At 47.8% G+C, this 26,190-nt stretch overlaps 1 protein-coding gene across 1 annotated transcript in view; it reads left to right on the forward strand.

Annotated features, from left to right (window-relative positions):
- MYG1 (MYG1 exonuclease) overlaps positions 1–26,190 on the forward strand; it is a 151,220-nt gene that overhangs the window by 53,609 nt on the left and 71,421 nt on the right. Inside the window, exon 2 of the mRNA XM_078687613.1 lies at positions 25,072–25,184. Coding sequence (XP_078543739.1) covers positions 25,072–25,184 — 113 coding nt within the window. The remainder of the gene's footprint in view (positions 1–25,071; positions 25,185–26,190) is intronic.

Raw genomic sequence — 26,190 nt, forward strand, 5'->3', positions numbered from 1 at the left:
GGGTCTTTCTTAGTTCAGACTCCTGCTGGGTCCATAACAAAGGCCGAATCTGAGGGGTCATCAGGCCTCCTTTAGTTTGAGTCTCTTGGCTGGGAGCAGTCATGAGCATAACACCTAGATGCAAATACAGCAGAGGGGAAACGAAGGCTCACACCTTGTTAGCACTTGCACATACTTGAGAGGCAGCTTTTCACTTTGTTTGTGCCCTGTTTAGGAGATATGTATGCACTGTAAGAATATCAGATGTGTTGATCTTTCCCAGTATTTACACAAAATAAATAGAATTTATATAGTGCTTACTACCCCTGAGGAGGTGTTGTAATAATTTAAATATCACAATTTTTTCTTGTAAAGCACTATGGGTAGAGGAAGTTTACGCTGACAAAAGGCAACATTGTTTTATGTATAGCTTACAAAAGTGTGAATATTCTGCCTAAATCAGAAGGGTTTCCCTGTATACTCGCAACGTGGTCCTGATAGACATGTTAAAGATATGTGAGGGGCTTAAGATCTGATGCCACTTCCTGTGATGCCACGCGGCATGATGTCACTTGCATACTGATTAACTAGGTTAGTACCCCCACTTCGTTTTTAGGTCTCCCCTAGCGCAGCGTGCATGTGCTGCTCTAGGAGGGGGCCTCTTGGAATCACATCACACTTCCAAAAGACTTCTCCGTGTGGGTCTGCCTCCTCCCACACATCCCATTGGCCTTTGCGTGTGGCTTTCAATAATGAAAGCACGCAAATGGTCAAAGACGGGTGCATGTCCCGCCTTTCCTCAAAACTTTCACTCCCATGGCCTAGGGGGTTCGGGAGCGAGCAGCGGCACACATTGTGCCAGCTGCATTCCTCCCTGATTGTTATCTTGGCTCCCTCCCCATGCCCATTTGCAGGGCAGACAATTAGCACCTCGACCCTCGAAGGCTCCTCTTGTGTTGCTATCTTTTGTTCTTCGACCAAAGAGTCTGCAACCCGATCCTTTCTTCCCCTTCCTTGTTTGGCTTCTCACCTTCCCTCTGCCTTTTTGTTTTTCGCGCTCTTCATCTGCTCCAGTCCTCTCGCAGGGACCTTACTGTAGCTTGTGCCGCCGCCATTCGCACCTTAGCCATGTCACAGCTCAGTTGTTATATCTGCCACAACTCTTCAAAGGCTGGGCCTTTTGTTAAGCGACACAGCACTCTGTGTCGCTTGCACCTAGTTTCACCAGCTGCGGAGTGAGTTACACTTTTGGCCGAGTGGGATGAGTGACCAACCAACCTGTGTTGCAGTTGTCAGCGCGTTACCACTTTCGTGTTCTCTCTAAGGCCTGGTGATCCCTCAGGGAGGGGGCAGAGCAAAGAAGGCCCTGTGTGCTAATTGCAGGCTGCAGGCAGGACGAACGCGCATGAGTTATTTAAATGTTAAGGAGCATGGTGCCCTCCGCTCATCCTGCGTGCAGTCCTAGTTAGTATTTCCATACATTTTAGGTTCGCAGATGCTTTACAATACCTGGTAAAGAACGATGGCAAGGTTTTCCTTTTCTGTTTTTAATTTCGGTAAATTTCAGGCAGTTTTTTAGGGCGGTGTGGTTGCAACTCTGCAGGTTGTGCATGTGTGGTGGACCATCTCAGTTCTCCGTCAGCGAGGCATGCGCCATCTCATCAACCTGATAACAAGCATGATGCACACGCGATCTCTGCATATAAGGCAGCTAGGCATGCAGTGATTTGTTTAAACTTGTATTAAGAGCTCTTTAGGTCACATGTGCGTGCAAGCTGCAGTATGGTTTTAATCAAATGTGTGAATCCGGGCCACGGAGAGCAGCCCTTAGCTTGGACTGATCCCACAGAGGCATCTCCCGCACTAAGGAAAGTGTAAATAAACAGTATGAACAGCGGTAAAGAACTAGTTCAAAGCAAGAAGTAGCGCTCAAATGTCTGTGAGAGTTATGTGAAGAGTGAGAGCATTCTGCCAAAGGAGATGTCAAATGGATTATATATATATATATATATATATATATATATATATCACAAACAAAGTTGCCCATATGAAGAAGCCAACACACAGGGGAGCATTTCCTTTTTCTTTATTCAAGGATTGCAGGATAGTCGTCTCTGCTACTCACAACACAATGAAAAGGCCTGACGCGTTTCGAACATGGCAGTTCTTGTTCATAGGCGTTACCCTCAGAAACTGGCAAGCACGTTGTTTAAAGCACTACATGTACCATCGGCAACGGTACAGCAACACGTGCCGACGCCCACTGGGGCGGGACTAATGTAGAGATGCGGACTTTTTAAACAACGTGCTTGCCAGTTTCTGAGGGTAACGCCTATGAACAAGAACTGCCATGTTCGAAACGCGTCAGGCCTTTTCATTGTGTTGTGAGTAGCAGAGACGACTATCCTGCAATCCTTGAATAAAGAAAAAGGAAATGCTCCCCTGTGTGTTGGCTTCTTCATATGGGCAACTTTGTTTGTGATGTAATATATGCATCCGTGTGAGGTAAACATGGACATTAATTTGCTGGAGAATACCTATGTAACTATGATTTGGTTCGTTTGACACCCCACTTAGCAGGGCTGTACTGAGTGCTTGTCTCAGGGATGCTTGTCGTCATCACGCCTTCAGGCACTTTTGGGTAGTGTACTTGACAGGTAAACAAACACAAACGTTTTGCTTTTTTCTGCTTAAATAATTTCTCCTCTCTTTGTAAGCTGTTCATTGCAGGTCATTTAGCATAACCAGGGTTTAGGTTCTGTGCGATATCTGCAGTAGATGGGGCAGCAACAGATGTGTTTCTAGGGGCTCCCTGCCCTCATCCACTCGGCTTTACAATACCCTGTTTATTCACCACCCAGGATGGTATACTCTACAGAGCAGGGTTGAGGTGGGGAGGTAGATGATGGCGGCGTTGGGGGGGTTCCAACAGGTCTTCACTTTCCACGGCTCGGTTTATTTTCTGCTTGAACTCTCTGGCAGTGATCTTCGCTGGCTGGAGTTTTCATATTTACGAAGCAGACGCTCTGCTGCTCACCAAGCTGCCTCACACTTGCGATACCCAGGTTATGAAATGTTAGTTTTCTGGCATAGAGGTTCTGAAAAAGCAATCTCTCCAGCCTTAAGAGTTGCCTTTCATTAGGCAGGTGCGACCTAGTCACACTTCGAGGCAAAAAGAAGGCCTAGGAGCCCCTGGACCGGCTTCATTTATCTGATCCTCCCTGTTGTCTGTTCGTATCCAATGATAAGTGATTCTCTTAAATGCCATACCCATTGCCAAATAACAATCCAGTATAAACTAATTTCCACTTTGGCTACTCTGAAAGTCTCCTAGAATGATGCAACCCACTTAAAGACTGACAACTGTATAGAAGGCAACCAGAGCATAGTTAATCTTGCACTGGTTTTTGCCCTCCAAACTGATATCCTTAATTCCTGATTCAGTTCTGTTGACTTTCGAGGCACTTGTCTTTGTCTGTATGTCAAAAAACCTTGGAATGTGTCCATAAAAGTTTCCAGGGGCAAGCATGTATATCTGAATCAGACTGCATGGCCCAGTGTGTCGTAATTGTGTAGCTCTTCAATCCATGGCGGCACAGCAATCATAATAATGTGCTGCATGTTTACACACTTATAAAGTCCCAAAGGCGAGACTTATTGGCTATGCCAGTGCTTGTTTAGTACTTGTGCCCTGCTCAGTAGCAAGTAGGAGACTACAAGGCAAGGGGCAGTAATTGTAGGGCGCGGCAGGCATATCATTAAGTCAAAGTGGATTAAAGAGTTTGTGATGCTACTTATGTTACTCTAGGAATTATGGCGAACCAGCAGCGTTCGTTCCATTCTTGGGAATGAGCTTTCTTCAGGGCTAGCCTCCCATGCCCCCGTGGGTCGGCCCCTGTGCTCCCCTCAGCTGCCACCAGAGGGCGCCAGCGCACGCATGGCCTGCGCTGCTTCAAAGGATCGAGATGGGATCTGGAGATGAATTATAGAGCGAACGCGGTCGGATTTAGCCAGCCGATGTATTATTTAGCGTCTCTAATAGGGAGCCCTGGTCTTCAGTCTGTAATGAGGACATTCTCTGAGCTTCCGCCGGTGCCAGTCCCTTCAAGAGATGGAACAAGAGCCTGTTGACCTCCGCCGACTGCCTTGCGAGATTAGGCCCGGGCTGGGGAGAGATCCATTCATCCTCCTTATTCTATAAATAGAAGAGAGCACAAGCAAGAGCAGGCCGCGGATGGACAGAAATCATCCGGCCGAAAAATACAGAAATGTAAAGCCTTGATAACCGGCGGACGCCGGCTGCGAGGCGGAGATAGGGGGTGGCGGAAGGGACTTCACTCAGGGCACGCCATGCACTCAGTGGTCTCTTGATGCCTGGCGCTTCTTGTGTCATAACTAGCCTCAAGGCGACATATGGACCGACCAAAAAGAGCTGAAACATTTTATGCATTGTTGTGCCTACCGTGACCCCCCCGCCCCCCCCTTGTGCACAACACTCAACGCCGTGAGCGTTGTGTTGCAGCAGGGACGACGGAAGGACCTGATAATTCTCGCCTCGGTGCCTATTCCAATCATGGAGTCCCACTCTGCAACTAATAGCTTGCTTAATCTCCACAACGGCCCCCACAACGCTAAGGATGCCTGGCCTCCACCTTGGGGGGGTGCCCAGGAGTGGACATCTCACAGGGAAAGCCAGGATGGGTTCCACAGCGGTATTCGTACAAGCGCCTTGAGACCCTTGCGGGTGAGTAGTGCGCTATACAAGTATCAATTAAAAAAAAAAAAAAAGCATCACTTGGTGTTTTCAGTGGGAGGTAGCAGCAGTCTGGTTGTGTGGCAGACTGCCTTGTACACCTGTCACTGGTCTTCTCTCTATGCGAGTGTAGGATTGAGGGGACTGTCTCCAAGACATGCTCTTGCCGTTTCATTCGATTTGTGACTTTCAGAGGGTTTCTCTTGTCTTTCCAGAATGTTTTTATCTACATTTTAGTGTGTCTGGTGGTTATGGGCGGGGTCCTGGCTGTGTCTCCTTGTGTATTGTAGGGCTGTCTGAATATGCTTTCCTGTATTAGGGTCGCGTGAGGCCTTTTCTTTTAGTCTTGAGCCCATCAGTAGTTGCTGAACAGTATTTTTGATGTGCATTGTTGTTGACCGCTCGTCTTCAAAGGTTTCAGGCACAATGTATAGAAATCCGATTTATTAACCAGCTTACTCCCGCTAAACTCTGGATTCTTGAAGAGGTCTAGAATGCAAGGCTTACTCCAGTCCGGAGATGGTATTAGATTTGTAACTTTTATACAGAATGACATAATAACACAGGCAGGAGGCTCCTTGTCTAGTCCGAGTAATATCTTTATAGTTAGATACCTTTCGTGACCTTTGTCCCATCTATATTCAAGAGCTTACCTGCCTGCACCATGTCAACTTTACGAGCTCCTCTCAACCTCTCCTCGTCGTCCGTATTAATGCCAAAAGCTCTCAAACCTGCTTTATTCGCTCCTTTAATTAAAAAATCTAATGATCACGTGGATGCTCGTGCTAATTTTCTACACATCTTTTCTCCTTTGCATCAAACGGTTTAATGTCTGTGGTAGGGTACTCTAGAACACATCTTGCGGAGTATGCCTGATAAACTTCAACACGGGCCCGGAATCTGTTTTGGTCTCCGCTCTGGATGACACATGGATGCCTGGAAGGAGTGGTGGTGAAGGCCTTGTCACGTAAACTGTCTCAGTGGCATTTGACGTAGTGAACCATAACATCAGTTTGGCAAATTGCAGGCCATATGTCAGGTGGGAATAGTTATCTTTTAGTTTAAATGTTTTTTTTTCTGACAGAACACAGTACATATTTATTCTTTCTCCCCCAAAAAAGATACATTTTCTGTGGTTCGCCCTAAAGTTTCTCTTTATTCATTGTCGAGCCATTGGTCTGATCTCACTCCGTCTCATGTCTTCCACTTTCACAAGTATTATGTGGGGCTCTCAGATTGACCTACTTCTGAATATGGAATATGGGGGCAGCCGTGAACTTGCACTACCCCCAGAGCAGCACATTCAAGAGAAATATAAAGCAGCTATTTTAAAGTGGCTGCATGTTTCTCTGTGAAGGTGGCAATTTGCCTGCACTCGTAGGAGGGATTAGAGATTAATGAGTGCAAAGGGATGGGGGTGGCACACCCTCATGTAAATAAGAGAATACCCTCTAATGACAGGGCTGGTGCTATTTATTTGCCAGCGCTATTTATATTACAGACTGGGCCACACAAGCAGTTGCGCCCCCTTCTGTAATACCAAAGTGCCCCAGGGGCACTGAAAGCGGACGCAAACTCCTGTTGTGCCACCAGGGCACTAGTGTAATATGGCCACAGGTGGTATCTCAGCGAGCAGCACCTAGGTAGGTTTGAGCTCAGGCAGCTAAGAGTTTGCCTGCATATCACGCATTACAAAACTCTTTTAAACACTCAAAACTCCCCATCCACGTATGAATTGGGATTATGACCCGCAAACGAATTAGTGTCAAGCCAGAGACCAGCAACAGTTAACGGATTCCTAGACTCCACAACGTTGACTGAGTGTGGCATTCATTTCTTGTGCCTATTGGTCGGTGCAGTGACTACAAACCGGAGAATGAGAATAGGCTAGCACACAGGGACTCCGTTTGGGTAGCACAGTTTGAAGGCACATATCAAAGTGAATGGCTGGGTGTATTCAAAATGTATTGGACTTCTTACAGGACCCACCTGACCCACAGCTTTTCACCTGCAAAATTAATTTAGCATGAGGGGACAACCCCATCTTAAAGCTTGAAAGCTGGCAATTGTTTTTCTAAATCTGCTGCAGGCCTGAATAATATTTCTCAATGCTCTCTTTGGGCTAGAAAAGGGAAGATAAGTGTTCATTTAGTCAAGATTGGTACTGAATGGAGTTGAATTGGTTTAAAAAAAAAAAAAAAAAAGAAGTAACAAGCTTGTGAGGACAAAACACAGGTGGTGAAGCAAAATATAGGGTTGAATCCAGGTGAGCGTGTAACAAACAGGAGGGATGCGGGGAAGTGGCACGGAGGATGGGCTAAAGTAACACCGGGGTGCGCTGGCGAAGCAATATGGAGGGCGTGGGTGGGGCAAGTAGCACGGGTGGAAGAACCAAATGTAGACAGCAGTGTGAAGGAGAGGTGGAAGCCAATGAATAAGAGTGCAAAGTGGGGTTAAAAACAATGGGAGAGTAGTTCAAAGGACGAAGCAGTATAGAAGTGAAAGTAGACGTAAGAGGCTGGAAGGAAAATACATTTGCTGGGAGGAGTTGGAAAATGAGAAAAGCATGCGCTGTACCACTCTTGGAACAAGTAAAAAAAAAGGTTCAGAAAAGCAGATACCACTAGAAGGGAAAAAGAGCCAATCGGAGAGGTGGTCAGCAGGCAGTGCTCCACAGGAGGGACAAACAATAGATGAACTGACTAAAACAAATAAAACCATTAGCTAGAAAGCAAGCAAATAAAAGTGACCCAATAAGAGGCCAAAGGAAAGCAATGGGTGGATTTGCTCTTCTGGGGCCATAGTATCGAAGTGCCCCAGGAGAGAAATGGGCCATTGTGCCGGCTTTGCGTGCCCACTGGGCACTTTGATTTTACAGAAAGGTTTACAGGCGCTTGTGCTTCCCCTTCTGTAATACTAAAAGTGCTGGCACACATACAGTGCCAGCGCTTTCTCAAGAGGGCATTGCTTCATTTGCATAGAAGTGTGGCCCATGCAAATGAGGGACTCCCTTTGCCTCAGCGCCTGTGCCGTATTACTGATGCGGGCGCAGAGGCAAAGAAGCTGTCAGGGGTGCACTGACAGTGCACCACCTTTTAGGTGGCGCACTGTCAGTGCTTCCCCTGATAGCAGCCACAGGAGGGGGAAAGAAGGGTACGGTGGACCCCCCCAACATCCCCTTGCATGCGGGTGCAGTCAGTCACTGCATCCGCCTGCAAGGGGATTCCTAATCCCCTTTAAAAGTGCAGGTGGGTTGCCACCTGCACTGTGAAAACACGGAGCGGCTTTAAAGCAGCCGCTCTGTTTTTCACATGAATGCGCTGCCCCCAGGGCAGGACGAGTTTGAGGCTGCTCTGGGGGTGCACATTAACCTTACTGCTGCAAATTTTCCAGGTTAGCGAAGGCCGCACCTTTTGAAAACTGCCCTCAGCGCTAACCAGGATAATGCGCAGCATACATAATACGGCCCCAGGTCAGCAAAGGACATTTCCCTAGTAAGTCTTTCGAAACCAGGCAGCTGTGCTGTCTGGCAGGCTTCAGACTAAAACTTAGTTCCCTGAACATGAGCAGTGGAAGAACACAAGTTATTCAGTCAGATGGACGGTATAGGGACCATGTTGCAGGGGAAAGCTAAAGACCAGAAGAGTGAGACAAACCACTAAATAAGAATCCAGCAAAGGAGTGACAATATAGCCAGCCAATGTTAAGCAATTGGTATGTTCTATGCCCACTGAAAGTTTTTGGTAGGGTCCACAAGTGGCTTTGCTTACAGACAGCTAGAAGCGGCCTAGTAGGCGATACCAAAAATCAAGTTGCTATATTTTCAGTGCTAAAATAAGATGGCTAAAGGAAGGTTTGCATAACACTATACTTTAAAAATTAGTTATACATTCATATGAAAAACAAGATCCCGCTTGGAAAGCAGTTGCTTATTTCCTAGCATTTCAAATATATCCTGTTTTCAATCCTGTGCTATCGTTTAGTTTTAAAATTGCGGATTGTCTTCCAAGCATTTAGTTTGAAGAATAAAAGGTAAGCCTTTGATTTAGGTCATAATCCTTAATAATTTAAAGCCTGTCTGACATAAATCTATAATTCTAATAATACATCTAAGCCGGGTCTGGTGGCTTAGTGGAATAATGCGTCCACTATAGGGGGTGTGTTTGATCTCGTGGTCACATATGGTCCAATATGGAAGAAAGGTTCTTTGCAAAATGTGACCCTGTGACAGAATGGAAGGCTTTCACTTTGTGAACTTGGTAACAAATGCAACGGGAATGGCTTTTACATTGTGTATTCAGAAATAAATGCCATAAGGAGTCGTTATAGTGTCTTGTACAGATCTTGACTTGAGGAGGGGGCTATAGAGATCTTATTTTCATTTTGTATGTTTGTAATTTGGTTTAATATTTAGGTGCGTGAATTAAAATACTCAGTTTGGGTCCAATAGTGTAGCAAGGTGACCCAAGGCTTTAGTTCCGCTCCTTAGTTGGCCGCCTTCTTTACCAGCATTTGATTGTGCAGCAGTCAGGTTAGGCCAGTTATGTTCAGTTGTTTACAAGGAATAGAGACATTGTTAACACAGACTCCATGTCGAATGAAGTAGGAATGGTGTTTGTATTCAGTAGTGTAAGATTTGAAATGTTATTTCCGTAATGCACATGATTAAAATGCTCCGTTTGCTATGTTCAAGCCCCTGTTCCATTAAGTTAGCATGCATGGCGCAATCTTTATTGACGCCATGTTGTTCTGTAACAGAGATCGGGTGTCTGTCTCATAAATGCTTGTCTCTGCAGAAAGGCTGCCCTGCTCCTCCAGCTTGTATTTCTCAAGGTCTAAGCTTTGCTGTACTAATAAATGTACTATTCATTGTTGCATACCTTTACCGTTCGATACACTCGTTCTCACAGCTTTATATGATGGAGAGCTGCCGAAAGGCCTTGGGACTGAGATAGCATGTTCCCTACCCAGTTACACTGCCCATCTTATCTGCCTTCTTTGTTCACCCTGGCCTGAGCTGGAAAATGGCGGGGTGGGCAGGACTCTGGAGGTGTTGGAATTGTATAATTTGTGTTACTGTGTGGAAGGAGATCAGACCCCTCAGGAGTCCTCTCAGGAGACTTGTCAGACTGGGCTCCGCTGCAGCATTTTGGCAATAAACTAACGGGTTTGTATTCTCTACCGTCTGATCGACTCTTCATTTATTTGTAAGGCATATAGGTGGTCATGAGTGACCCGGGTGCCCTGCATCGGGCCACTTCCTTCATTTGGCGCCCGAACAGAAACTCTATCGGGTGTCCCATCCTCGCCCGTAACCGGGTGCAAGGAGGACGGGGCTGCGGATGGGTGGATCAGGGTACCCTGCATGATAGAGCCTCTCACCTGCGTAGCCCGTCTGCTCAAGCGGTGCCTCGTCTAGTGGTCATCCTGGCTTGGGTCCTGAAAGGTGAAACCCTTGCAGCAGGACGTTTGGTCCGGAAGGGTTGGCAGTGGAAAATAACTTTGTTCTACCTGTGTGCACCAGGTGAGTTTAGCTTGAATTTTGGTAAATACGGAGCTGTGCTGAATAATTTGGATGTGGTCTGGAGATCCTTTTCGTTGATTTGTTTGCATAATTGACCGGTCTGCGGACCATCTTGGAGGTACATGGTGTTTGTGTGGACCCTCTGCGAGGTGACCTGGTAATTTGGTTTTTCTTGGAAAAACGCCTGGGGTTTGATTAGTGTTTGAGAATCGCGAGGCGGAGTCTAATTTGAGGAATAGGTGCGCTCTGGTGACCGGTTGTAGGGGTTTTGAGCGTTTTTAACAGATGGAAGTAGAGAGTTTTGTTTTGCTGCTCTTTTGAGGATGCCTTGTTTTAGCAAATTTTGCTTTTTTTGGATGACGTTGCTGCTCTGCTGTTGCTAGACGAGAGGAGAGGCAACCTGCACCTCCGGAAGGTACTCCGAATTTCAATATGTATGTTAATCATGGCATTGGCCCTATTATGTTTAGTACACAATGGCACAAGTATACGAGGGACAATGCCCAGTTGCAGTGGCCTTTAACGGGTACTTTTGATGAACAAAAATAGAATTTCCTGCAGGATAAATTGTTTGCAAGGAGAAGTAGTCAGTCTGTTCGACAACCTTCAGGTATTGCAAAAGGAGGCTAGGCAAAGACGAAGGAGAGCGGAGAAGGAGGCCCATAGAGGGATGACACAGACAGTAACGCAAAAGGCTATAGCGTACGAGAGGTAGAAGGCCGAAAAGGGTATATAATGTGCTTATCGAAATTTTAGGCTGCAATCTGATGAGTCTTATGTTGCACGTGAAGAAGGGGATCCTTTTGTGGAGGACCTGTTGGATGTTCACCCCCTCGCCTATGCCCCGCAAAGGGTATATACGGCGGTTCCACCCTCACCTCCCGCTGCTGCCTCGGGCACCCCTGTCCCTAATCTGGCTATTCAGATGGAGCATCCCACACTTCCTCCTTGGCTTCAGTGGCTGACACGGTGGAAACGTTGGGCCGATCCACCATGCCTGTTGTCCCAGACTCCGTCTCCTCTCAGTCACATAAACTTCCCCCACCGACATTGGTGACCCCGCTCCCTGATACATCAGTGAGTGCCTCCTCCCTACTTTCTTACCCCCCGCCTTTGTTGTAATCAACGAGGCCACTGAGAGGAGAGAGTGATGGGACTCGAGAGGCTGCTAAAGAACGGATGGGGCGAGTGTTGATTTTGTCTGATGTGGGTGATGCAGAGAAGAAGATGGCAGCTGATCAGGCCTCTCAGTGGGCTCTGAATTCGATTTACAGTGTGGAGTATGGTGGAGTGTGTTGAAAGACTATGAGCCGTTTGTGCAGCAGCATGCCCTTAAGCATATGTCGGCCACTTCGATCGGGTTATGGGAACAATGTTTTAATGGTGTTGCCCCTCAAATTATTTGACATTCGGGCTAGTGTGTACACAACAGGTATGGCTCCTAATGATGTTTTTAGCAATGTTACCACGTTGATTGGGTACCGAGGCAGGTTGATCAAAACGAGTCCGATTGCAGTGTCCCAGTTCCCTATGAGGGAGATGCAGCCCTTTTATCACCCTGAGATACCGGAGCTATGCAGTGGACAGAACGAGGTCCTCAGACAGCGGGCGGAAAGCTGTTTTCAGGAACAGTGGGTTTATACTCCTTGGAAAAGGAGTGAGGTTTTATCTACTAAGACCCAGTTGCCTGACCCCTGGAAGAATCCGACTGCTTATTATAAAGAACTGACGGTGGCTGTGTCCTCGGTGGTGATGACACTGACCGACATTGAGATGTTTTTTAGTTTACTGGTGCCGGTTGATATCTGGCGGCAGGTACACACACAGGACCATGTAGTGGAGTTGGGTGGCACTTGACAAGAGATTGGAGCTTGGTATCAGGAGAGGAAGCCTGGTGACAAACCTAGAGCTGAGACACTCGCATTGCCAGGCCGAATTAGCACATATATGCACTCCTTGATCCCACCGAGGTGAGTGGCTTGGGATACTTGACGGAATGTCGCAAGAAGATAGATGAAAGTGTCTGATTTTTTTTTTTTTTACCAGGTTCGAAGGGGTGTTCTTGGATTTTAGCGGGCAGGATTTGTCAATGGAGGGAGGTATCCGATTGTTAACAGGTTTGTTGTGAACTTGCTTCCCGAGATCGCGTGTTGGTTACATGCTTCGGAAAGCACTTGGACTACTTCCTCGCCATCAGTCATCTCAGGCATGGCTCAGTATTATGAGAATAGGGACAATGAAGAGAAGAAGAGGGTGTTATTGATGTCCCATGGCATAAGGATTCAAAATGTCCCCCTGAGACAGACTTTTGTCAGCATTGATACTCCCTAAGAGACTAGCAATAGTGAAGGGCAGTGCTCATAAGGCAATCACAGATGATGTCGGGAGGGGGAATGCATTTGCTGATCAGACAGCAAAGGAGACAGCTCAGACTAAAATGAAGAGGATGTTTGTGGCGGGTCCAGCTAGATGGGTGCCTGAGAATGGGATGTTTGAGGATACCCTAGAGAATGTGAAGGAGATCCAAAGTGAGGCAACAATTGAAGAATTAGCAGTATGACAGGAAAGTACAGCTACCCTGAACGAAGAGGGGTGTTGGACAGACACATCCGGCAAGCAGCGATGGATGCGTACGTACTCTCTGTGATCACCATGGCACATGGGCCAGCGCACATTAGTGCGAGGGGTATTTGTAAACTATTAGACCATGTATGTCGAAATAACAATATCCCCAAAGTTGCAGCTCCCCTAGTGAAGAATTGCATGGTTTGCCTAATGCATAACCCTGGAAAGGGTACTCCTACTCCTGTTAGCAGTTTTGCACCCCTCTCCTACCCTTTCGAGGTTCTGGAGATGGATTACATCGAGATGGAATGGGTCAACAACTTGAAATATGTATTGATGGTTGTCTGTGCGTTCAGTAAATGGGTTGAGGCTTACCTCACTAAGGAGAATACCGCCATGGCGAAGGTGCTCTTGAAAGAGTTCTTCCCGCGTTTTGGGTAGCCTCATTTGATCTAGAGTGAACACGGCAGCCACTTTAATGCCAAGGTCATCCAATTGGTGTGTGATGGGTTGCACATTAGGCAGAAGTTCTATGCGGTGAATCACCCCCCAATCAGCAGGTTTAGTTGAAAAGTACAACGGTACTCTCGTTAAAAATGGCCAAGATCAGAGAAAGCACAGAATTGAAGTGGCCCGATGCTTTGCTCCTAGCATTAATGTCTGCGAGAGTTGCAGCCAATTCTACAACAGGATTGCCCTCTTACAAGGTCGTGTTCGGTCGCCCGGCAAATGTCCGGGGCATCCCGCGCCCGCGTACATTTTCTGATATAGAATACCCCTTACTGATCGATTACCTTAATGTATTGACCAAAAATCTGCATTCCAACCCACAGATTTCTGAGACGCTGCAGCAGCATCCAGAGGCTCCTGGTAACGAAATTTGGCCCGGAGACTGGGTGCTGGTCAAGAATTTTCAGAGGAGCATCTTGGAGCCACGCTGGAAGGGACCTCTCCAGGTCCCTCTAGCCACTAGGACTGCAGTGTAAGTAGACGGTCTAAAAAACTGGATACATAGCACCCACTGCAAGCGGGTGCTCTTCCGCTGCCCTGTGATCAATGGGTTGCGGATGGGATTGGGGACTGTGAAGGAGAGCAAGTACCACGGTTCATTCCCTTTTCGCATGCCCAGCTCATGTGGGCATCGTCGGAGGAAGAGAGTAATGCAGTGCTGACTGAACGGTGCCCCCTGACATTAAGGCCATCCAGAAGCCCCAGCCTGTTGGCCCAATCTGCTAATCCTCCTCCTGAGTCTGCCCCTATGCCCTTTGTACCCCTTGAGCCTGACCACTTGTTTTCTGACCCTAGTGTGCCTGGAGTGTTGAGATACAGTTTGCGTCCCTGTAATAAGAACAGTGCACCAGAGGGCCAGTCAGGTTAGTAGGGATAAGACTGCATTGCGGACGAATAGTTTGTGTGGACCTTGCCTGTGGTACCAAAGATTGTTTAGGGACAGAGTAATTGGTGCAGTACTTGAACAGCCACCGAACAGGGCAAGTGGACAGTGTTTCCGAGGAGAAGGTGTTTTGCCCTGCAACGTGGGATCCGGATCAGAGCTGGATGAACAGCTTCACCGCCGGTGCTCAAAAGTGCCAACGATTAATGAACAATATACTGCCTTGGTTTCCCTTTTTATAAAAAATTCCTTTTCATTCCAGCGTGGCTCCAAGTGTAAGACTTTTCTGTTGTTGTCGTGTGAATAGAGAAAAATATACATGTATCCCTTCGGACGCCACATTCAGGAGTAGGAGCAGCATTTCGCAGCTCCGCGTCCTGAGCAGAATGGGCCCGTTTGGTCCACTTGTTCCGTTAGAAGCAAGGTTGTGTTTCTACTGGTTGGCTTGATCTCTTTGATATTGGTACTTGGGGTGGCATACTACCTTGAGGAGAAATATCCTGCACGTGTTTTGATTGGTACCACACCTGTCCCCCCATAGCATATCTTTGTTACTTTGGTTCTTCACAAGGAGGAACATAGAAATTCTTATAAAGATAATGTCTTCATTCAAACGTTTCATCAGGCGCATGCTGCGTACAATATGACAGAGTGTTGGGTATGTGCCCTCTGTGACGCATAAAAGTGAGAATTTGTTATCCATTCACTTGTCGTATGTTAATAGCTGTGAGGGGTGGTTTGCTTTACTGAGCATGGTCACTTCTTTTATTCAGGCTGACACATTGGAACGAAAGAGTACTAGTTCTCATACCTCGACACAGAATGTGTGTTTTCAGCATAGGGTTTCCCCTGGTTCCCCCACAGGCCAAGAGCCGTTTGGCAGGTTGTTTCTGAGCTCTTGCTTGCAGGCATACAACGGAGTGAGAGGGGGGAATGCGTCTCAGGTAGAGAGAGAGATAATATCCTGCAGTTCAATTCATCTTAATATTACCAGTCTTTCCAGGCCCGCAACGTTACAGAGGAAAAACCGATACCCTTGTCAGTGGTGGAGGTTATGGCCCTTTTCTGTGTCCAAGGGGTATGGGATGTAGAGCTGGGGGAAAGCAGATGAAATACTACTTATAATTTGAGAGTAAAGAGAAGTCCACCCTTGATCCCGCCACGTAATGTTTATTTTGGATGTGAGCACCATGGTTATGTTTGGCTCCCTGAAGGGTAGTCGGGCATGTGCTATGTTTCCTACCTCCTGCCACCCGCATATATAGCTCCTCCCAATTATCATAAGGATCATGGTTTGTCACGAAGAGAGGACTGTGTACCCTGGATTAAGAGAATGATTAACGCAGATGACATTGGTTAGACCGATACCATGATGCAGCAGTTCACGGATGCCATGAAGGGCATTATACCCATTTGGGGCCCCATAACCAATAGCCTCAATATTAGACGGCTTACGAGAGTGGTGGAAGGAGTCATTGATACGACTGCAGGATACTGACTAACACCACAGTAGATGCTCAGGCTACGAGACTTTTTGCTCTTCAAAATCGTATGGTTTTAGAGGTTATCCTGGCTGACCGGGGTGGGGCATGCCACGTCATCGTTAGTAGCTGTTGTGTATATATCCCTGATCACGCCCCCACTGTATACACTGCCATACAGAAGCTGCATAGGATAGCATCAGAGATGGACCAAGATAATGGTTCCTGGTCATTCACAGGATGGTTCTGGGGTTTATTCGCCACTTGGGGTTGGAAGATCCTTAATTTCCTTATTGCTATTGCTGGTGTAATTCTGACATGTTGCCTGTGTATACACTGTCTCCCTACTTGTGAATCAACGTTCAAGCCGCGTCTCAAACCCCGAGGCGAGATTCTAATGCAAGAGTAAAGATGATGCCCGGTATTCAGGATTTATTAAATGTAGATGAAGGGATATTTGAAAACTGATTGCATGTGTGCATATTCCCTATTTCTCTCAGTTCTAGAATTGTTAAGACCCTGACCTGATCACGCCAGTAAAGCTTCTTGGCATGCATGCATGGTAAAAGAAGGGTCTGTTGGATTTGAAATGTTATTTCCGTAATGCACATGATAAAAATGCTCTATTTGCTATTTTCAAACCTCTGTCCCGTTAAGTTAGCATGCATGGCGCCATCTTTATTGATGCCATGTTTTTCTGTAACAGAGATCGGGTGTCTGTCTCATAAATGCTTGTCTCTGCAGAAAGGCTGACCTACTCCTCCAGCTTGTATTTCTCAAGGTCGAAGCTTTGCTGTACTAATAAATGTACTATTCATTGTTGCATACCTTTACCGTTCAATACACTCGTTCCCACAGCTTTACATGATAGAGAGCTGCCGAAAGGTCTTGAGACTGAGATAGCATGTTCCCTGCCCAGTGACCCTGCCCATCTTATGTGCCTTCTTTGTTCACCGTGGCCTGAGCTGGAAAATTCCGGTTTGGGCGGGACTCTGGAGGTGTTGGAATTGTATAATTTGTGTTACCGTGTGGAGGAAGATCAGACCGGCAGTCTTCTCAGGAAACTGCTCAGACTGGGCTCTGCTGCAGTGTATTATCAATGAACTAACTGGTTGGTATTCTCTACTGTCTGATCGACTCTTCATTTATTTGTAAGGCATATAGGCGGTCGTGAGTGACCCGGGTGACACGAATCGGGCCACTTACTTCATCAGCGGCTGACGGTGAACAGGGGAGGGGAGAGAAACAAAATAGAAAAATACAAATACTACTTACCTTTCCGCCAGCCACCGCCTCGCCTCTGTCTTGTTCATCTTCCTTCTTCCTGGCAGCAGGAAGCATCCGGCTCCTGGGCTCCCCTGTGCAGTATTGTGATTGGTCTGATCGCTGTGATTCGGCACTCAGTTGGGGACAGGGAGGCTTTGCATGTTCCTCACCAGGCTGTGTAATGCTGCCTGGTGGGGAACATGCAAAGTGGGCATGGATGTTTGGCTGGCACAAGAGGGCTGGCCAAAAAGTCATGTGCACTTGGGAAGTGTGCAAACCACTCCTCCCCCTGTGCCATCAGCCCCGGCCCGCCCTAACCCAGCCCTGCAGCTACAAAAAATAAATGATAATAATGACATTATCATTTTGTTTTTGCTGCTCTGCAGTGGGGCGGTGCTCCTCTGCCTTAGCGACGGAGCTGCCCCTGTTTGCATGGCATATTCTGACATACAGTAAGATGGGATTTTACGTAGTAAATTCCTTAATAAATGCATTTGAGAGGAACATGTTCTACATCGTGATGTAAACACACCATTGGAAAAGCCCTTTACGTTGATTACTCTTGGAGACCTTACAGAAGTTGGCAATTCAACAGGGACTAAAAAGGCCTGGTTTTACTGTGTTCATGTATAATTTTATGTTTAATTTAGAGTTGGGATGACCTTTTCTTCTAAAAGTATGAGCACTGGTTTAACATTGAATTGTTATGTGCTTTGCAGAATTCAGACTTCCTAACTAATACCATCTCCCCCAGTAATCCCTAGACTGCTCTGCCTCAGTGTCTGAGGATCATGTCCGAGAGGGGTGTTCTTGTGCTCAATGGGGGTCCATTAATAGTGTGGCCCCAGATTATCTGAGATAAAGGCTCCAATTTTTACAGCTGACAACTTTAACGTGCGATTGCCCTTGGACTGCCCTGACCTCACATACCCACGTGAACTGCAATAGATGTGCATTGTGATTGTCCACTGTCCCAGAAGAAAACCTTTATGGCATTTCAAGCTCCAACAGCTGCAGGGCTGGTAGCCACTGTGAACAAGCATTTGCAATGCAATATGTCTCGCATTTACAAGAGTTTCAGCTATTGGCATTATAAATGTTATTTTAATAAGTTTATTTAGCTCGCAAATACCCAGAGGTGTGTTGGCGCTGTTGGTCTGGAGTAGGCAAGTTCATGTAAGACAAGGGTCTCTAGTTATTAAATAGCCAAGTTTTCAGAGCCTTCCTGAAAGCAGACCAGGTCGGAAGTGTTCTAATGAAAAAACGGAAGATCATTCTAGAGTTTGGTGGCTGTCACCCTAAAGCTTCTGCTACCCCAGCTGGTTTTAAAAAATCCCGGAGTTGCTATCAATTTAGCTTCATCTGAGCGAAGAGGTCTATTAGGGGTATACCAGTGTAATAGGCGTCTTAGTGAACTGAGGACCAGTATCATGAAGTGCCCTATAGGAAATGAAAAGGACCTTAAAGATGATACAACTCTTAACTGGGAGCCAATGTAGCTTTTGCAGGTGTTTTCCAACTGAGCGAAACTTGGGAATTCCTAACAAGAGCCTAGCAACCGCATTCTGGGTCATTTGCAACTTATTAAGTTGCTTCTCTGGCATACCAAGAGAGCCCATTGCAGTTGTCTAGTTTAGCAAGAATCCGCAAAGTAATCACTGTTATCTTGCTGTCCGCGTGGATACAAGGTGGTATTTTCTTGATTACCTTAAGAAGAAAAAAGCTAGAAGAGGAGACCGCATTGACCTGTTTCTCAAAGTTCAATTTATTATCAAGACTCATGCCAAGGTTCTTCGTTTTGGCGACTGGGATGGGTACCGTCCCCAGTTCATCTGGCAACCAACTCTGTGACCAGCCAAGCGAAAAAGGACTATTTCAGTTTTTTTCTGAATTCAATCTAAGAGAATGAGACCTCATCCAGGATCTGACTGCCAGCATGCAATCCTTACATTTTTGCATCAGTGGCAGAGTATTTTTAAAAACCGACAAGACAATTTGTGTATCGTCTGCATATGATGTCAATGTCAGTCCAAAAGATCTAATCAGTGGGACTCAAGGGCGAGCCCTGTGGGACCCCACATGGAAGGACAAAGGAAGGAGAATCATAGCTGCCCAAGGCTACCGATTGTATTCTTCCAGACAGAAAGGAAGAGACAAGTGTGAGCACTTTGTCGGACCTGCCAATAGAATTCAGACGCTTAAGTAGGAAATTGTGATCGACCGTCTCGAAGGCTGCCGACAGGTCGAGCAAAGTCAGAGCAGCTGCGCCACCTGTATCCAGAACTGTTCTGATTTAGTCTGTGGCTTTAGGGCAGATGCCTTTTATTTATGTGCTGTTTTTAAAACGGATAAATAAAAGGCATTACCATTTACAATGCCAATAGCTTAAACTCTTGCAAATGCGAGACCTATTCCATTGCAAATGTTTTTTGGCGCCCATGCTATAAACTTTTTTTAAAGCGTTAGGGTAGAGCGTGTCCTGCCAGCAGGCAGGACAATCAATCAATCAATCAGTCATTTGTTAAGTGCACTACATTCCCGCGAGGGTCTCAAGGCGCAGGGGGGGGGGGGAGATGGAGGCCATTACTGTTCGAACAGCCAGGTCTTTAGTGTCCTCCTGAATGTCAGCAGGTCTTGGGTCTGTCGTAGGCTCAGTGGGAGGATGTTCCATGTCTTTGCGGCGAGGTGGGAGAAGGATCTCCCGCCGGTGGTTGTTCTTCGGATGCGCGGGACGGTGGCGAGTGAGAGGTCGGCGGAGCGTAGCTGGTGGTTAGGGGTGTAGGAGAGCCGTCTGTTGGTGTAGGCTGGGCCGGTCTTGTGGAGTCCCTTGTGTGCGTGGATGAGGGGCTTGAAGGATATCCTCTTGTTGACAGGGAGCCAGTGCAGGTTTCTCAGGTGGGGGGTGATGCGGCTGTGTCGTGGTACATCAAGGATCAGTCGTGCTGAGGCGTTTTGGATGCGTTGTAGTTGATTGAGCTTGGTCGGGCCTCCCGCGTAGAGGGCGTTTCCGTAGTCGAGTCTGCTGCTGACGGGGGCCTGGGTGACTGTCTTTCTTGTATCTGTCGGGATCCATCGGTAGATCTTGCGGAGCATGCGGAGGGCGTTGACTTGCTTGGTCATTGAGAGCATTGAGTCGAGGATGATTCCAAGGTTGCGTGCGTGGTCGGTGGGGGTCAGGGCTGCCCCCAGTGCCGTTGGCCACCAGGAGTCGTCCCAGGCTGACTGGTTGGAGCCGAGGATGAGGACCTCCGTCTTGTCAGAGTTCAGCTTCAGACGACTGATCTTCATCCAGTCGGCTACGGCCTTCATTCCTTCATGGAGGTTGGCTTTGGCGGTGATGGGGTCTTTGGTGAGGGAGAGGATCAGTTGAGTGTCGTCGGCGTAGGAGATTATGTTGAGGTCGTGCTGTCGGGCGACGTGTGCAAGCGGGGCCACGTAAATGTTGAACAGTGTCGGGCTGAGGAAGGATCCTTGGGGTACGCCGCAGATGATCTCGGAGGCTTCGTAACGGAACGGGGGGGAGGTGAACACTCTGGGTTCTGCCGGAGAGGAAGGAGTTGGTCCATTCCAGAGCCTTGTCGCGGATCCCTGAGGCGTGCGCATAGTGTGCGGTGTCAGATGGTGTCGAAGGCGGCGGAGAGGTCTAGGAGGATGAGTACTGCAGTCTCCCCATTGTCTAGCAAGGTCCTGATGTCGGTGGCGGCGATGAGGGAGGTCTCGGTGCTGTGGTTGCTGCGGAACCCTGACTGGGAAGGGTCCAGGATTCTGTTCTCTTCGAGGTATCGGGTTAGCTGTCTGTTAACGACTTTCTCGATGACCTTGGCCGGGAAGGGGAGCAGAGAGATGGGTCTGAAGTTCTTGAGGTCTCTTGGGTCTGCCTTGGGTTTTTTGAGTAGGGCGTTGATCTCGACGTGTTTCCAGATCTCTGGGAAGGTCGCGGTCTCAAGGGAGAGATGATGACGTAGCGTAGGTGGGTGCGATGGAGCTGCTTGCTTTGTTGAAGACGTGGTGCGGGAATGGGTTTGACGGAGAGCCGGAGTGGATTGTGCTCATGGTCTTGATGGTGTCATCGACACTCGCGCTGGTCCAGGCTAGCAAGGGGACGTGGTCGATGGTGTGCGGAGGGTCTGTTGTGTTGCTGTCTGTTGGGGCTGTCTGGGTGTTGAAGCTGTAGTGGATGTCTGCTATCTTGCGGTGAAAGAAGGTGGCGAGGGAGTCGCACAGGGCTTGCGACGGCGGGATGTCGTTGGTGTTGGAGCTGGGGTTGGAGAGTTCCTTCACGATGTTGAAGAACTCCTTGCTGTTGTGTGCGTTGTTGTCGAGGCGGTCTTTGAAGGATGTCTTCTTGGCAGCCCTGATGAGGTGGTGGTGGTTGCGGACGGCGTCCTTGTGTGCTGCGTGGCTGTCCAGAGTTTGTTCACTGTACCATTTCTTCTCTAGTTTCCGGCAGGCTTCCTTGGAATCTAGGAGTTCTGCGGTGAACCAGCTGGCCCTCTTGCTGGTGTATCTGTGGGGGGTTTCTTCAGCGGGCGAGGGCGTTGGCGCAGTCCTCGATCCAGCATCTGAGGTTGTGGGCAGCGACGTCGGTGTTGGAGGGTTCGGTGAGTGGGCTGAGAGCGAGGTTTGCTTGTAGTTGGTCTTCAGTGATTTTGCTCCAGTGGCGGCGGGGGATCTGTTGGGTGCGGTGGTGTGTGGTGGGTTTCTGGAAGGTGAAGTGGATGCAGCGGTGGTCGGTCCAGAGGAGTTCGGTTGTGTGGCTGACTGAGACGTGCAGGCTTGAGGAGAAGACGGGGCCGAACGTGTGGCCGGCGAAGTGTGAGGACGTTGTGACGAGTTGTCTCAGTCCGAGGTTGGCGAGGTTATCGATCAGGGTCGTGGAGTTGTTGTCGTTGTTCTCAAGGTGAAAGCTTGGACAAAGCTATTGGAGGAAATAGTGCTCGGAGGCTGTAATTAAAGCCTACAGAGTAACAACACACGTAACAGGGGGTGTCGCCGCGGGAGGTTACAAAATGAGACAAGGCGTTACTAAGGAGCACCTACTAAGCCTATTTACCAATACAGCCACAGTTTACAGTGGACAAAGACACAAGCCAATGAAAAATATGGGCAGAGAGTGGACGGAGCATCCAGTCCCTGCCTGAATACAGCATGCCCCGCAGAACAGCGCATGTGCTGCCCTGGTTCGACCTAAAAAAGTAGTAAGAGTGCATCATGACGCCAGTGTCAGCAGCATCAAGAGCTACTCCTTAGATGGTCTCCATGTCCGAATTTGATGACTCTTCAGCTTTGTGTGGGCTGTAGTTAACAAAGAAAAGGCCAAGCTGCTGTGGCGTGCTCTCAATGTGAGTTGTCCCTCTGATTTTATAGATGGGAAGTAGACAACCTTTCTACTCTTGTGGGCCCCCTGACACCAATTAAAGATAAAAGCAAACACAAGGAGATGATGGACTGAGAACTGAAACTTTTCAGACACTCCGCCCCAGTCACAGATCTGGATAGAATCCATCATCATTGTTTAGCTCACTTACCACCCCGGTTTAGACATGGCTATATGCGAATCAGTCTTAACCCTGTGCCTCATGGGAACAGTCCAGTCCGAACTGCCAAGGCAGGTCTTCCCTGAACTGGAACCAAGCATCCTGGGACCGGTTTCTGGGTAACACCCTTCATCAGCCAGGCTAGCTTGAATCCAGTGGCAAAGTGAGCAAGGGACCCACGTCTCGGCATACCCTGCAAACTTAAGGCGAAGAAAGCAAACACAAGGAGATGATGGACGGAGCGCTGAAATTTTTCAGACACTCGCCCCCTATCACAGGTCGGTGTTGAATCCATCATCATTCTTTAGCTCACTTCGCAATCTCAGTTCAGACCCAGCTATGTGCAAATGGCAGTACGGGCTGGACTGTTCCCCTGAGGCACAGGGTTAAGACTGATTCGCATATAGCTGTGTCTGAACTGAGGTGGTGAAGCGAGTTAAAGAACGATGATGGATTCTACCCAGATCTGTGACTGGGGATGAGTGTCTGAAAAGTGTCAGCGCTCCGTCCATCATTTCCTTATGTTTGCTTTTCTCGCCCTAAGTTGGCAGGGTATGCCCACACATGGGTCCCTTGCTCATTTTGCCACTGGATTCAAGTTATCCTAGCTGATGAGGACTGAAAGCACAAACGGTCCTAGGATACGTGTTTCCAGTCCGGGGAGGACCTGGCTTGGCAGTTCAGGCTGGACTGTTCCCATGGGGCACAGGGTCAAGACTGATTTGCATATGGCTGGGTTCAAACTGGAATGGCATGGTGAGCAAAAAAACGGACGGTGGATTTAGGCCCAGATCTCTGTACTGGGGTGTATGTATGACATTGTTCTGCATTCTGTCCATCAACTGTTGATTTTGAGTTTGTCCTTCAGCAGTGACGTGTAATGTGTTATTTTGACCTCTGATAGGCTTCCCCTCCGAGCCCTTGCCCTTCTGTGCCCTTGGGCAGTGGGGGAGGTCTGTGCGGTGCTATGGTGGCCCATCTAGTGCTTGAATATGGCAATCTGTGGTGCATGCACAGGTATGTGCTCTTTGCACAAAAAAGTTGTAAGGCTTCATCCCTAGTAGTACTCTTCCACACAGCTGTAGATTTACAATTTTTGGGAAGTGAAAAACGTTCAAGATGTCCTCCTGGCATTGCCATGTGACCTTCTTCTCAATCACCCATCCCCACTTCGAAATTCTTGCTAGGGTACACCTCTGACCAGAGCACATGCAGCCTGATGTGCAATTAAGCATGTTTTTCCTTATTTTTCCATGTGGTGAAGCCACTTCCTCTATAACCCCTGTAAGTTTGTTGTTGGTACATTCCATATCTCATCCAGGAAGAGGACGTACTTCTGCCGGAGTAAAAGTCTGAAGATTCCCAGAATGGGAAAAGGTTGGATTGGAGATTGTGAATGCGAACAAATCACAATCAATTTTGAGGGCTTTAACAAACATCAAGGCAAACACCGTTATTTTTCCTATTGCCACATCTTGCCTGGATTTTGCAACTGTAGGTTTCTCTGCACTGGTGGATGAAAACTCCACAGTAGTATTACCATTTGTGCCTGTCGGGTATTTTTCTGTGAATTTCTTACGTGAATAAATGGAGTCCTTGTTTTGCTATAAACATACCTTTGTGACAAAAATGGGTTTATGAATTGGTGTTGTGTGTGCACAAACTAGGTAGCTGGGGTGACTTTTGGGTTAGTGCACAGAGACTAGCATTAGCCAGGGTAAGCAGTCGTTGGAAACGGCTTCAGAGATGCAGATGTGGGCCAAAGGTAGCCCCATAACAAAACAACTTAAGTATCAAAATCAATTGCAATCCTCATACACTACCGCCCCTCAAAATGACAGACCCATACTACCCACAGCACTCCCGCACCCATCAGTATCAGTGAGACTGAGACACTACCAGAAGATCGCACACCGTTTACAGTCCAGCAGCCGCACACTACTGACAACAATCGCAGCCCTCAGAGTAGCAGTCTGACAGCACTCATTCACCACACAGGCGTAGCAATGCTATGGTACTGATGGCACTCACACCCCTCATAGACTAGCAGTCACAGGTTACCAACAGAAACTCTTAGGCCCTCATAGACTAGCAGTCTCACACCACCAAAGCACTTGCATGCCTCACAGAATAGCTGTCATGCACTGCCAGAAGTTATTTAATAACTCACATTTTGGAAGCCGAATGAGAGGGTTGTAAATGCCTCTTTGATTGTTGAGTTTTCACGTGTAGCTTTGTGAATGGGTGAATTGAAAAATTAGTTGAGTGGATGAAAAGATACATGAGTGCAAGGATGAGTGACTAAGTGTGTGTGGTTGGCTGACAGTCACTGCATGGATGGAATGATCCAGGCGCTTCGAGTTATAAGCCAGACCACTAAGCATTGCCAGTGCTTGTTAAACTTGCAGTCATTCTGTTTTTTGACTTTTCCGATGTTTGTTTTCGAACATGGGCTGGTCATTACTGTTTGCCACCTCAATAGTTCTTGCGATAATTATTGTACGATTTAGTGTTGAAACTTGGAAGACTGTTCTCATGCTTGTCTCTGACTTTACTTTTTGAATTTTTTTTAGGATGCAGAAATCGTGCGCACTCGGGACCCTAAAATTCTGTCAACTTGTGATGTAGTTGTGGATGTAGGCGGTGTGTATGACCCTGAAACTCACAGATACGATCACCATCAGAGGTTAGTAAGGGTGAGATGTAGATGAGACCAATAGTGTTATTTTATGGATCGATTTTCTTTATTGTTTTAAGTGAACTGATATATGCTTTATTGCCCACATCCCAGAGGTTGGATATGTTCAGCATCAACATTAAATAAAAACAAGCATCTGCAATGCAATAGGTTTTGCATTTGGGCGCATAGAGCCGCACAGAGGATGCCCCGAGATGCCGGAGCTCACGTCAGCAGCGCCAAAGAGTCTCTCTTACCTGTTCGTCATCCCCGCTAGGGCAAGCATTGTAGAAGCCGCCTGCGATGCGCTCGAGACGGGTGGGGGTTAAACGAGACCGCGAAACTTTGTTTCTCGCCCTCAGCTTCTTGCTTCCGAAAGGCAGCGCTGATCCCCGCCCCGGGCCACGAAGTCAGCCCCGGCGCCTCGCAGTGCTGGGCGGGGGCGGAGGGTGGGACCAGAGAGGCCGAGAGCGCGCAGGCGCCATCTTGGACTGACAGCCTGGGATTTGTGAATGAAAGTTAGTCACACTGAAGGCCAGCGTTGAATTGGCTTAAACAGCCACTTGCGTTAGACATATTTAATTGCAAATGGTCGCTGTGCATTTGAAACACTCTTCCCATAATTTAGGAGTAATAATTGTTTCACACATGAAAAACGAGTCAGGTCCCGGGCCGTGCTGTGATTGGCTGACGTCACGGGGGTGTCCCGGGCCGGCAGCCAATCACAGCGCGGCCCGGGAATGACGTCACGGGGGTGTCCCGGGCCGGCAGCCAATCGCAGTGCGGCCCAGGACAAAGGGGCGGGGCTTAAAAAAACACCACGAAACTCCCCCGAATCGCGTTTTCAAGAGAGCGCGATTGACAGCCTCTGTCTCCCAATGGCTAGCCTCCATTTATGGAGCTAGCCAATGAGAGACCGAGGCGGGTCATCATCCGACATAGAACTCAAGAGGTTTTTTAGCGCATGCGCACTACGTGCGCACTTGCAGGCAAAACCTAAAAAATAATCAGTGTC

Source organism: Lissotriton helveticus, chromosome 1_1, assembly GCF_964261635.1.
Source record: "Lissotriton helveticus chromosome 1_1, aLisHel1.1, whole genome shotgun sequence".
NCBI lineage: Eukaryota > Metazoa > Chordata > Amphibia > Caudata > Salamandridae > Lissotriton > Lissotriton helveticus.